The sequence below is a fragment of the Carcharhinus amblyrhynchos genome, chromosome 12 (genome assembly GCF_965287045.1).
Source record: "Carcharhinus amblyrhynchos chromosome 12, sCarAmb.v2.hapA, whole genome shotgun sequence".
Lineage (NCBI taxonomy): Eukaryota > Metazoa > Chordata > Chondrichthyes > Carcharhiniformes > Carcharhinidae > Carcharhinus > Carcharhinus amblyrhynchos.
In genome coordinates, this window is record NC_137335.1 from 69,211,039 (window position 1) to 69,225,699 (window position 14,661).

Genomic DNA, 14,661 nt, shown 5'->3' on the forward strand with positions numbered 1-14,661 from the left:
GTCTCAGTCAACTATCTTTGGTGAACTATTGTACTCTTTAACTGCATCCCAGCATACGCTCCTTATATTCATTTTTGAGTTTAGGGATACGTAGCGGTTAGCGCTGCTGCCTCACAACACTGGAGTTCAATTCTGGTCTGAGTGGAGTTTGCACCTTCTCTCTGTTTTTTGCATGGTTTTCCTTCAGGTTTCCTCCCACACTCCAAAGATGTGTGGGTCAGGTTGATTGGCCATATTAAATTGCCCATTAGCATTCGGGGGGTCAGCAGTATTAATTCCTAGGGGGGAATTACTTAGATAGGTCCTGGGTGGGATTGTTGTCAGTGCAGGCTTGATGGACCGAATAGCTTCCTTCACTGTAGGAATGTATGATGCTATAATTCTATAAACAGTCATTCTCTGAATATGGATTAAGTGTCACAATCAGAAGGTAGACTTTGGGTCAGAAAATTCCTGCCCTATGTAATTCTCTTCCCAAACAACTCTGCTATACTCCTTATATTTGAGTACCTCCTAAAAATCCCCTGGGTATTTCATTTCTCAATCTATACCCACCCTTCCTCATCAAATTCTGTTCATCCCTGCTTAATGCTCATCTTTAAAGATCTTTAGGGTGCCATTGTTAACTTGAGAAGTATTCCTCAACACGTGAAATTGTTGCTGATATCGCACTGTTCTTTTTCACAGAGTTGATAAGAAAAGGGACAAAATTGAAAGGAAAATTCTTGATAGTCAGGAAAGAGCATTCTGGGATGTACACAGACCTGTGGTAAGTAAATTTTTGGATATAAAAAAAACGGCATTTGAAATTTCATGCGAGGATTTTGGGAGAGTGAGGTTGAGAGTGCAGGTCAGGATATTGGAAAACGATCCATCTTCTAGAACAAATATCTCCAAAAATGATACCTTCCAGCTGTAGCATTAGCACAGCTGTAGCAAGTACTATTGAAGTGCAGACTGTCAATAGATAGATCTTACTAAAATTTTTAAATAAACATGAACATCTGCATCAGTGGGCGCATTGACTACTGTTGTTGTTTAACTGTGCACTTACGTTTACAAACCTGTTAAATTGCTTTCAGGACTCTTTATCAGGCCAAGGATACCCCTGCGAGTTAAAGCAAATTTGATCATGTAAAATGGAAAGAAGATATTTAGTCAAGCTTCGAGAACCTACTAAAAAAGTGTAACAATGTAATAAAGTAATTAAGAGCCATTAAAAGGATAGGTTTGTAAAAACTGTGATGATAAAGTGCTTCCTCCTTAACACAGCAAACCATGGCATAAATTAGCAACATGATCATGAAGCCTCTTCTAACTGTACACTACAAGAGATATGTTGTGGTCACTATTGTTCGTGGTGCTTTAGCAGAAGTGGTGTACATAGGATGAGGGAGATTGGAAATAGCCCCTTATCACTGAATTTCTGTCCATTCTGTTGCATATCAACTTTGCATCGTGAGACATTAAAGTGAGCATCAGAACTTTTGTCCAATGCAAACAAAAGTTCCATTTTAGTTCTAGAATTTAGTCGCAGTATTGTAACATTGTCGAGAGCTTCAAGTTTCTAGGTGTCTAGAACATCAAACATCTGTCCTGGTCCCTCCACGCTGACGCTATAGTTAAGGAAGCCCACCAATGCTACTACTTTCTCAGGAAGCTAAGGAAATTCGACATGTCCTCTACGACTCTCCCCAATTTTTATAGATGCACCATAGAAAGCATCCTTTTCGGATGTATCACAGCTTGGTATGGCTCCTGTTCTGTCCAAGACTGCAAGAAACTACAAAGGGTTGTGAAAATAGCCCAGCCCATCACACAAACTAGCCTCCCATCCATTGACTCTGTCTACACTTCCCACAGCCTTGGAAAAGCAGCCAGAATAATCAAGGACCCCATGCATTCCGGATATACTCTCTTCCACCTTCTTTTGTTGAGAAAAAGATACAAAAGTCTGAGTTCACGTACCAGCTGATTCAAGAACAGCTTCTTCTCTGCTGTCATCAGACTTCTGAATGGACCTATCATACATATTAAGCTGATCTTTCTCGACATATTATCTGTGACTGTAACTTTATATTTTGCACCCGTCTCCCCTATGTACTCTATGTAAGTAGTCTCACAACACCAGGTTGCATTCCAACCTGGTGTTATTTGGTAGCAAGAGCTTTCGGAGCACTGCTCCTTCATCAGGTGATGCAGGATTTGCTTCACAAACAGGGCATATATATAGATACAAACTCAATTACAAGATAATGATTGGAATGCGAGTCTTAACAAGTAATCAAGTCTTTATAGGTAAAGACAATGCGAGTGGAGAGAGGGTTAAGCACAGGTTGAAGAGGTGTGAATGTCTCAAGCCAGGACAGTTAGTGAGATTTTGCAAGCCCATACAAGTCTTGGGGGTTACAGATAGTGTGACATGAACCCAAGATCCTGGTTGAGGCCGTCCCCATGTATGCAGAATTTGGTTATCAGTTTCTGCTTGCCGATTCTGCATTGTCATGTGTCTTGAAGGCCGCCTTGGAGAACGCTTACCCGAAGATCAGAGGCTGAATGCCCACGACTGCTGAAGTGTTCCCTGGCAAGAAGGAAACACTCCTGCCTAGTGATTGTCAAGCGGTGTCCATTCATCTGTTGTTGTAGCATCTGCATGGTCTTGCCAATTTACCATGCCTTGGGACATCCTTTCCTGCAGCATATCAGGGAGACAACATTGGCCGAGTTGCAAGAGTATGTACTGTGTACCTGGTGGATGGTGTTCTCACGTGAGATGATGGCATCCGTGTCAATGATCCAGCACATTTTGCAGAGATTGCTGTGGTAGGGTTGTGTGGTGTTGTGGTCACTGTTCTCCTGAAGGCTGGGTAATTTGCTGCGGACAATGGTCTGTTTGAGGTTGCGCAGTAGTTTGAAGGCACCTCTTCAGGGTGTGGGGATGGCTTTGGCGAGATGTTCGTCTTCATGGATGACATGTTGAAGGCTCCAGAGAAGATGTCCAGGGAAATCCTGGACGATGAAGGGTACTCTGCTATGTCCTGTGTTTGTCTTCTGAGGAGGTCAGTGCGGTTTTTCGCTATGGCACGGTGGAACTGAAGATTGATGAGTCGAGCGCCATACCCTGTTCTTATGAGAGCGTCTTTCAGTGTTTGTAAGTGTCTGTTGCAATCCTCTTTATCTGAGCAGATCCTGTGTGTACGGAAAGCTTGTCCATAGGGGATGGCTTCTTTAACATGTTTAGGGTGGAAGCTGAAGAAGTGGAGCATTGTGAGGTTGAAATCTTAGGTTTATGTCACACATGCCTGGACTTGCAAAATCTCACTAAATGTTCTGGCTTGAGATAATTCACACCTCTTTAACCTTCAACTTAACCCTCTCTCCACTCACATTGACTGCACCTGTAAAGACTTGATTACCTGTTAAGACTCGCATTCCAACCATTATCTTGTAATTGAGTTTGTGTCTATATATGCCCTGTTTGTGAAATAAATCCTGCACTCACCTGATGAAGAAGAAGTGATCCAAAAGCTTGTGCTACCAAATAAACCTGCTGGACTTTAATTTGGTGTTGTGAGACTACTTACTGTGTTTAACTGAGTCCAACGCCGGCATCTCCACATCTATGAATGGTATGTTTTGTCCGAATAATGTGCAAGAAACAATATTTTTCACTGTATCCCAATGCATGTGATAATAATAAATCAAATCAAATATGAGGTCTATCAACACACACACGCTGGGTGGAATGTAATGTCTACTACAGGGGCCACACCAATCAATTAGAGAACTAAAGGGGATCCAGGAGATCCAATGTAGTACAACAGACAATCAAGCACTTACTTGCACAGTGTCAGGCCTCTCACTTGATTAAGGTCACATGAAAAGAACATAAGAGCATAAGAACTAAGAGCAGGAATAGGCCATCTGGCCCCTGGAGCCTGCTCCGCCATTCAGTGAGATCATGTCTGATCTTTCTGTGGCTCCACTTACTCGCCAGCTCACCATAACCCTTAATTCTTTTACTAATGAAAAATGTATCTGTCCTTGCTTTAAATTGTCTCAGTGGGTTGAGCTGTTATATGGATCCCCAGACAGAAGTGAGTTGGCAGGATAAAGAGGAGTTTCCCACCTAATGTGGAGCAAGGGCAGGAGGGAGGCTTCTTGTCCCTGCCACTCCTCCAGCCCCCTGCTGCCCTTCCTGACGTCGTGCCCCCGATGTGGCACAGAGTGCCTGTGGAACTTGACTGTGGGTAGTTGGAAAGTCTCCACCCTACCCTCCTGCCCCCAGTCATATATCTACCTCCTGTTTACCTGTTAAGACTCGCATTCCAATCATTATCTTGTAATTGAGTTTGTGTCCATATATGCCCTGTTTGTGAAATAAATCCTGCACTCACCTGATGAAGAAGCAGTGATCCGAAAGCTTGTGCTACCAAATAAACCTGTAGGACTTTAATTTGGTGTTGTGAGACTACTTACTGTGTCTAACCGAGACAATTGCGCCTTGACGTACGTTGTGCCTTGACCATGTCCTCAGCAATGGGCCATGGAGGCAAGCTACCGTTGCATTGACAATAAGTCAATATTTATAGCTTTTACAGAATATCTCAATGTAAAATTTTCCTTGAGCTCCAAACCAAATGTTATCTTTAATTTTTGGCAGGTTATCTTTTGATGATTTCTGCCCAAAAGTGTTGACAGCCAGAACTTATTGCTGGAGTTATTATTTTGAAAATTGAGATTTCATGCATGTTTTGCATTATTTGGTGAATGTGTTTCTTCTGAGGGAAATTTGTCATGTTTTTACTGGATAAATACATTTCATAAATAGAATCTTTGTTTCCACTAGTCTTAACTTCACCCAAAATCTTTTGGCTTCATTATTGGTCAGGTCTGTCGCCGACAATGTGTTGACTTGTTTCCATTCTGCATTTCTGTGGGGTCTTTTGTTGCCCTCCTTTGGGAGTGTTTCATTGCCCTCCTTCTGGGTTTTTTTTAGAGCTGTCCGTCTGGGCTATTTTCCTGTCCTCTTTCTGGCATCTTTCAGTGCCTTTATTGCTCGCTTTCTGTCATCTTCTTTTGCCCACTTTCAGGGGTCTTCTTTTGCCTTTTATCTGAGATCTTCCTTTGCCTCTGCCTTGAGGTCTTCATTGCCTCCTCTGAGGTCTTATGTTGTCTCTTCTGTACAATAGCTATCCAGAATCTAGAAATGGTTCTAATTCTCCTAACTTTTCTGGATAACTATTGAGGTAAAGCAGTCAGAAACATCTGAAGTGCAGGATCTCAGTGCAGTGCAGTTGCCTAACGAAGTTTGCATTTCACACGGGCGATAGCTGTACAATCCTTACCAGGGAACCTATATTTGGGAGGGATGGCTGGTGCCCCCATGCACTGCTTCTGGGAGGCTTCCTGTTAATAATTGACGCAATTTTTAGTGGAATTTCTTTCCAATCAGAAATATTGCTTAACAACAGATAGTACATTGGAAACACATTAAATTGTTGCTAAGTGAATCAACAGAGACAGACTTTAGAAAATTGAAATAACCGTTTCGCTGTTCCAAGGGCAGGGAAAATGAAAACCAGCGATGAGTAATTCAGTCTGTTGATCTATGCCTTGCGCCAATTGGAAGCTTAATGAAAAAACACAACTTAAAAGAAGAAAACATTCTCCTTATAAATAAAAGATTCTTTCTTTCACACAGCGTACTTAGACTGGGATTCTCCCAAAAAAATTCAAAGTTCCCAATTTGTAGGAAAATAAGAGTAACTCTCGCTGATTTCTTTCAACACCATTTCCAGTGCAAATCTCCAACGCTCTGTGCATCACAGGGTGCCCTGGTGGAGTTCCCTCTGAAAACCTGGGAGGGGGACCTATTCCCACCCGAGAAGCCAGCAGCATAGCGCTGAATGGGCCACTGTGCATGCGCCAAACTGTCAGCCCTGAGATTGGCACATGTACGGCGAGACTGATGTCGCCAGGCCTGCTAATGAAATGGAAATGAAGATTTCCATATTGTAATCAGCTCTGTGCCAATTTCCAGCATGGAACTGATGACGCTGAAAATCTTCGGCTGGGAGACATGCGGAGGTCGTGGCGCCCACTAGGAAACCTGCAAAGGGCCACCACTGATGTCTCCCAACCTGTTGAGATGCTGGAGCAGCACAGCGGGCTGAGGGAATCATGCCCTTAATGTCTCTCTTCTGGCTAATTGACAGTTTACCTAAGGTGAAAAATGATTGATATTACAATCTATTACAGTCAATAATGCTGTTCTTTGTTTGAAACAATATGTCACGTTCCTAGAAAACACATGTGTTAATGTTTGGTCTCAAAAGCAGTAAGAATAGCTGACATTACGTTCCTGCAAACAATTTAACTACCTGTGGGAGGAATGAACAATGCAGAATTGCAGGATAATAAGCTATGTTAAAAGCTGAGAAGGATGGCCATAAGTTACCAGTTCCCTTGCAGTTTCAAGTCTCGATACCGCATTTGAAGGTGAGGTGTTGTCAGCCCCATCACACAGAAGAAATAATCTTTGACAATGCTCAGCAATATGTTTTACACATTATTTCACTGGCTTTCTTAAAGATTAGGTTAGATTATTATTAGTACAGTAAACTCTTGAGGAGTCAATCCCAGGACAATTCAGGTTAAGCAGAGTTTCATGATAGCTGCAAAAGCCAGTGTAAGTCCAAGTGTTTGTCATGCTTCTTTTTTTTATTGTATGAGATTTAGCTATGTTTATATGCTCAGCACATTTCCAACACTGCATTCAGAATATACCTCATATGCTGCTATGTATTAGCCTTGAAACAGACCAAGGCTGAGCACTGGAAGAAGTGGATTTTTTTTCTGTATTTAGCATGCTGTTTTCCGTCTTGCAAGATACAATCCATCATGCCATCACAGATCTCGCCACACTCGCATGCTTTGCATGTTGCTCCACACGGAGATCTCAATGTGAAATAAAGGCTGACCCAACGTTTAATATTTCAGTGTACTTGGGTCACCCCACCCTGACTGGTCAACATGGTCATGTAACCCCTGGTGGAAGAGGCCAGCTTGACTGCGTCACAGAAGTAATTATTCCACGAAGGATGTCAGTATTTTTCTTGCCGGCACTGAATACCAGACAGACCTATGCAGAATTTTGATTAATCATAGACATTGTCCCGTGGGCTTTTGTTATCTTGCTGGCTGGAATGCTTGATAACTTTGATACAAGCAGAATATTGTGTCACCCATTTTTGACGAATCAAGGTTTTAATATAAGTGATTTCTACCTTTACTGCACAATGTAAAGTATACTGCTTGGCAGCAATGGCATTTTGTCAGTGTTACAAGACATGTCGGATGCATTTGAATATATTTTAGTAATTTCCTCACACAATATACACTTACAATGCATTTTCATGCATAAAGTATTTGCATGGGGGAGGTGACGGTGTAGTGGAACTATCGCTAGACTCAGCTAACGTTTTGGGGATCTATGTTGGGATCTTTCCCTGGCAGATGGTGGAATTTAAATTCAATAAAAATATCTGGAATTAAGAACCTACTGATGACCAGAAATCATTATTGATTGTCGGAAAAACCTATCTAGTTCACTAATGTCCTTTAGGGAAGGAAATCTGCCATCCTTACCTGGCCTGGCCTACATGTGAGGTCAGAGCCATAGCAATGTGATTGACTCTCAACTGCCCCTGGGCAACTAGGGATGAGCAATAGATTTTGGCCAGCCAGCGATGCCCACATCCCACAAATGAATTTTTAAAAATCCATTGGGAAGGAGCAACATGAAAATTTTACATCACATAACAATTCACTAGCAATACGTTTTGAGAAGGACCATGCATACTTTTCTGAAGCTCAGATTGGTGCTACTGATATGCTGGTTCAAGAAGCCTGTAGAATTTCATTGAATGGCCTTCAATGCACTTTCTACATGACTGAAGATGGTCAGAAACTTAGAACAAAATGAAATTAATGGCAGGGTGTTGGGGAGAGTTATAGAACAGAGAGATCTAGAGGTACAGGTTGATTGCTCCTTGAAAGTGGAGTCGCAGATAGACAGGATGATAAAGAAGCCATTTGGCATGCTTGGTTTCATTGGGCAAAACATTGAATATAGGAGTGTGGATGTCTTGTTGAAGTTATATAAGTCATTAGTAAGGCCGCACTTGGAATACTGTGTGTACAGTTCTGGTCACACTGTTATAGAAAGGATATTATTAAACTCAAAAGAATGCAAAAAAGATTTACTAGGATGCTACCGAGAATTGATGGTGTGAATTATAAGGAGAGGCTGGATAGGCTGGGACTTCTTTCCCTGGAGCATGGGAGGCTTAGGGGTAATCTTACAGAAGGTCTATAAAATAATGAGAGGCATAGATAAGGTAGATCGTCTCGAAGGAAAGGGAGTCTAAAACTGGAGGGCATCACTTTAAGAACATAAGAACATAATAAATAGGAGCAGGAGTAGGCCATCTAGCCCTTCGAGCCTGCCCCGCCATTCAATAAGATCATGGCTGATCTGTCGTGGCTCAGTTCCACATTCCCGCCCTCTCCCCATAACCCTTAATCCCCTCTCTTATCAAAAACCCATCAACCCGCGTCTTAAAAATATTTAGCGAGGCAGCCTCCACCACTTCAACGGGCAGAGAATTCCAGAGATTCACCACCCTTTGAGTGAAGAAGTTCCTCCTCAACTCCATTCTAAACCGCCCCCCTTTTATCTTGAGGCTGTGCCCCCTAGTCCTATTATCCTTTCTGAGCGGGAAGAGTCTCTCCATCTCTATCCTATCCATCCCATTCATCATCTTATACGTCTCAATGAGATCTCCCCTCATTCTTCTAAACTCTAACGAGTACAAGCCTAGTTTATTCAGCCTCTCCTCATAGCTCAACCCCCTCAACTCTGGCATCAGCCTAGTAAACCTCCTCTGCACTCCCTCCAAGGCCAAAATATCCTTGCGTAAGTACGGCGCCCAAAACTGCACACAGTACTCCAGCTGCGGCCTCACCAATGCCCTATACAGCCGCAGCAAGACCTCCCTACTTTTATATTCAATCCCCCTCGCTATGAAGGCCAGCATCCCATTCGCCTTCCTGACCACCTGCTGCACCTGCAGGCTGGGTTTTTGCGACTCATGCACAAGGACCCCGAGGTCCCTCTGCACCGTCGCCTGCTGCAGTTTTTTGCCACGTAAGTAATAATCCTTCCTACCATTATTCCTACCAAAGTGGACCACCTCGCACTTGCCAACATTAAATTCCATTTGCCATTTCCTGGCCCATTCACCCAGCCTATCTAGATCCTTCTGTAGACTTTCCACACCCTCCGCACAATTTGCCTTTCCTCCAATCTTGGTGTCATCAGCAAATTTCGACACCCTACACTCGGTTCCCTCCTCCAGATCATCAAGATAAATGGTAAATAGCTGAGGCCCCAGCACCGACCCCTGGGGCACTCCACTAGTCACCATCCGCCAATCCGAATAGCACCCATTGACCCCCACTCTCTGCCTCCTATTTGACAACCAATCCTCTATCCACGCTAACACCCTACCCCCAACTCCCTGTCCCCTGACCTTCTGCAATAACCTCCTGTGAGTTACCTTGTCAAACGCCTTCTGAAAATCCAGAAAGACCACATCCACCAGCTCTCCTCTATCCACCGCCCTTGACATATCCTCATAGAACTCCAGTAAATTTGTCAGACACGACTTCCCTTTAACGAAACCGTGCTGCGTCTGCTCTATCAAGCAATTCCCCTCAAGATGCCTCGCTATTTCCTCCTTGATGACGGATTCTAACATTTTACCTACAACAGACGTTAAATTAACCGGCCTATAATTCCCTGCCTTTTGCCTGGCACCCTTCTTAAACAACGGCGTAACATTAGCCGCTTTCCAATCTTCCGGCACTTCCCCTGAATCCAGCGACGTCTGGAAAATAACCACCAAGGCATCCACTATCACCTCCGCCATTTCTTTCAGAACCCTCGGATGCATTCCATCCGGTCCTGGCGATTTGTCCACAATCAGTCCCTCCAGTCTGTCGAGCACCTCCTCTCTAGTAACAGTAGTGTCATTAAGACCCTCCAGTCCTACCACCTTTCCATCGCTAACACCCGGCAAATTATTCACGTCCACCTCCGTGAAGACAGAAACAAAAAAGTTATTCAGCCATATCCCCATCCCCTACGACTAAGTCCCCCTTCTCATCCTCTAAGGGACCAACGTTCACCCTAGCCAGCCTCTTCCTTTTTATATATTTATAAAAACTCTTGCTATCCTTTTTTATATTAAGCGCAAGCCCAGCTTCATAGTTTCTCCTACCCTTCTTTATCATCTTCTTTGTCAATCTTTGTTGACATTTAAACCTCTCCCAATCCTCTTCTCGCCCACTACTCTTTGCTACTCTAAATGCCTCCGCTTTTAATTTAACACTTTCCTTCACCTCCTTCGTTATCCACAGCTTATTACCTCTCCTCCTACTGTCCTTTTTGACCATCGGAATAAATTTCTGCTGAGCACCAAGAAAGATCTCCTTAAAGATCCTCCACTGCTCCTCAGCAGACCTACCTTCCAACGCGCTCCCCCAGTCCACATTCGCCAATTCTTCTCTCATCCTACCGTACTCCCCTCTGTTCAAAGCTGTTTAAGCTGAGAGGGGGGAGATACAAAAGGATTCAAATGGGGCAATTTTTGCACAGAGGGTGGTGAGTGCCTGGAACGAGCTGTCAGAGGCAGTTGTAGAGTCCGGTGCAATTTTGTCTTTGAAAAGCATTTAGATAGTTACGTGAGTAAGATGGGTATAAAAGGATAGGGGCCAAATGTGAGCAATTGAGATTAGCTCAATGGTGAAAACTGGATGGCATGTACAAATTGGGCCGAAGACTGTGACTCTATGGGCAGAATTTTACCAGCATGTCTCGCCTGAGGCCAATGGAGAATGCTCTTCTCCGAGCCTTGTCCACCCCCGGAATCGGGGGGAGCGTTCCGGTAGAATTCTGGCCTATCACTCAAGAAGTTATTGTGTAATCCAGTAACTTTAAGAGTCTGAGAAACAAATTATCAATTCAGGGTGAGAAGTTCTTCTCATTATAATCCTACCACAAACACCCTTACAACTCGAAAAAGGCATTGATAATGCACACACACTTGAAGGGTGAATCACACTGGGCTTCTTATTGATAGGGGTATTAGAGTGGTGCAATGAAAATTTGCCAGACCATGAATTTGCATGCAAAGTCGATGAAAGGCTAGTGGTACTATGTTGGTAAGGTCAATTCTTCAGCTAGCAGGCTCTCTCAGCCTCGCACAGTTGAGCACATGTCCAGCATTATTTAAAGGGATCATTAACGGTTAAGGGATTAATTGTTCATTGATTTCTTTTGGCTGTCATTACAATTCTACAAGTGTTTGGTGCATTCTGTAATTGTTTCAAGTTGTAAAAGTCTACAGGGAATGGTGTAGCAGGCGCTGAATTATTTTCTTGTGGCTTTGAGGCTTCTGCATGAACCAGTCCCCAGCTGTAAGCACAGCCCTTGAAATACAGCAGGACCTGGAGAATGAACAGTGGTCATGTAAAATAGGACAAATTGCGAGGAGAGGGAGGGTGAGGAACTGAAGGGGAAGTGCTCTCAGCAGGAGGCTGTATCCAGTCAGGATGTTCGGAGAGAAATTCTTCTACATGATCCTCAGTGAGGAGTAATGTATGAGACACCTGCACTTTGGTTCACACACCCTCACTGGAATTTGTCATCCGAGACACTCACAATCTGCAACCTCAGAACAGCGCAAACATCGCATTGACAAAAGCTGAGAGGACACCTGTGGCAATGAACTTTTTGAACCTGGCTCCTGCCAAGCTGGCTCTGGAAAATCGCCACCTCCCTGTTTGGACCCACTCTTCTGTCCTTCAAACTGAATGTAAAATTTGATAATATTATGATTGCTATAACCTATTATCAATTATTCCTATCTTGTTTTACAGTCCCAGGTCTAGTTAGGCCTGGTCTCTGGTTGGCTCCAGAATGTGCTCTTCTAAGAAGCTGTCCTGAAGACATTCTGTAAACTCTTCATTTAGACTACATTTGCCTATCCAGTTTTTCCAGTCTGTGTGTGGATTAATATTTTAAAATTTCCATTAATTTGCATCATGGTCCCATGCCTATTTTCTGGGAAAAGTTTCTGAGTTTTTGAGTATTCTTCCTGTAATAATTTATGAATTATCAAGTTCTGTGCTTATTTTGTAGGTATTTAAAATGAATTCTTCATCAAGTCACATCAAAAGCAAAGTTGAAATTCTATCAAGTGTCATGTTATGATAGGTAGTGACAGATCCAATTATAGCTTACATGGTTATAAGTAACATTGTTGAATGCAATAAATTGCTTGCCTTGTCTTATCCACAATGCAAAGCCTTTGTGTTACATAATAGCCCAATATATTTTATATAAATTAAATGATATAATGTGGGGAAATGAAAATGATGTTCATAAGTGGTAGGCTGAGTCAGTGATTAAAGAGTAAAATCATTAACATTCACGGGAGTACTAGCTGTACCTTAAACATTTAATTGTGTGCTTTCGTCACCTTCAGTTTTTTCATTCCTCCTTTTATTTCATGAATATAACAACAGAAAGCTACAGGAATTAATTAAAAGTCTGACAACTTGTCCTTGATGACGCAGTGGCTGTATTAATAACTTGCTGCTAACACATCACGCAAAGCAATGATTGGATGCTATTTCCAGAGAGGCTAGATGAATAGCTTGACATTCTTTCTACTACATCTTAATAAAGTCATAAAACTAAATGATATGGCAGCCTATAAAGGTTTGCCACTGGAAAATGCAAAATTTGTAAAGCTGTTAAAGTTAATTATTCTGTTTTATTGCTACAATTAATATAAGCTTGGCTTAAGAAAATAATTTATTTCAAAGGTTGTTCCTGTTTAGTTTTAAATGTTAATTACGTTCTTTCAGGTCATTTTGGTAAATTATGAAGAGCAGCATAAAGGTAAATTTGAGGACAATTGAGACAGTTAAAGGGGATATCCAATTTTTAAAAATCACTCAAGCAGACACATGCGCACTGGAAGAGTCCCTGTTGATGGTTTAATCAGAACAGAAGTGACTCCAGGTATGGCAGGACTGATGTATGAGGAGAGATTGACGAGTTTAGGATTGTTTTTCGCTGGAGTTCAGACAAATGAGGGGGGATCTCATAGACGCTTATAAAATTCTAACAGGACTAAACAGGGTAGATGCAGGGAAGATATTCCCAATGCTGGGGGAAATCCAAAACCAGGGGTCACAATTGAGGATTCAAGGTAGACCATTTAAGATGGAGGTGAGGGGACATTTCTCCACCCAAAGAGTGGTGAGCTTGTGGAGTTCATTAGTTGATGCTAAAACATTGAATGTATTCAAGAGGGAGCTGGATATAGCACTTGGGGCGAATGGGATCAAAGGTTATGGGGAGAGAGTAGGATCCAGCTACTGAGTTGGATGATCAACCATGATCATAATGAATGGCGGAGCAGGCTCGAAGGGTCAAATGGCCTCCTCTGCTCCTATTTTATATGTTTCTATGACTCCCCTCTATAAACCAATCATTTCCTCAGGGGTTCTCTTATTGGTCACTACACTTCAGCAGGAACCCTGGCATACGCCACCATTTACATCGTTACTCCTGAAAATTCCCCTATTACAGAGAAAACAGACAACCCGGAGAAAACTTTATGTCCTGTCTTGTGGTTGGGAGGGCACTTAATCAGGTGGGAGGATGGCCTTCATTCATGTTGCTGCCTTCCCAACCTTGTCAAAATTAAATGTGGGGAAGAAAGGTCCATGATGAGACTTCCTGCACCGCCATTGATTGACATGGGCACTTAATGAACCTTTAAGAGGCTCACTGCCCATTGGAGTATTAATCCAATGGTGGACGTGTCTGTCGCCATGTGGGAAGAGCAATAAAGCAAACCTGTGTAAACTGCTTGTGGTCCATGGGGGGTGGGATGGGAGGGTTGTTACCTTGTCCACAAGCATCCTCATTGCCTGATCAAGGGACCTGGCATTGGAAAGGGGGAACCAACTTGGCCTTGTTGACACTCTGCTCCCCATTTCTTCACAAACCCCTGCTGCCTTTAGCCTAGGTTGTTCCTCGATTCTAGGCCTTTCCTTATTCTCAATCCTCAGAGAGGCTAAAAAACAAAAGCACTGAGGGGCCAGTAGCTCTCAGGAGTGGAATTTCCACCCCTGGAATCCTTGATCCTAAGGGTGGCACATCTGAGGAACAGATGGGGAGAGTTGGGGGGGGTGGGTGGGGGCTTCTTAGAATAGGTGATGCAATCCTCTTGCTGGCTGACAGTTGGCAGATCAATGCCTCCATACAATCACCTGCTCTGCCCACCCTCTGCCACACACGCACACACAGACACTCACATATACATACACAAACACATGCACACACACACTCACACACAATGGAAATCCTATCCCTGAGAAGTTTCCTGGAGAAAGGACAAGCAACAAGAGTTGTGACCATGTGTGCCTAACAACTGGCCTTTCAAACACCTAACATCGTTTTATTTTATATCTATAATGCACGCTCATCCATTCAAATGCCAAAGCCTAAATCCACTC

The 14,661-nt window shown here is 43.0% G+C and overlaps 1 protein-coding gene across 2 annotated transcripts in view; it reads left to right on the forward strand.

The window, feature by feature from the left end:
• Positions 1–14,661, forward strand: part of rgs7b (regulator of G protein signaling 7b) — a 382,811-nt gene that overhangs the window by 323,938 nt on the left and 44,212 nt on the right. For both annotated transcript variants that reach the window (XM_080199833.1, XM_080199832.1), the window contains exon 9: positions 688–769. In XM_080199833.1, coding sequence (XP_080055959.1) covers positions 688–769 — 82 coding nt within the window. The remainder of the gene's footprint in view (positions 1–687; positions 770–14,661) is intronic.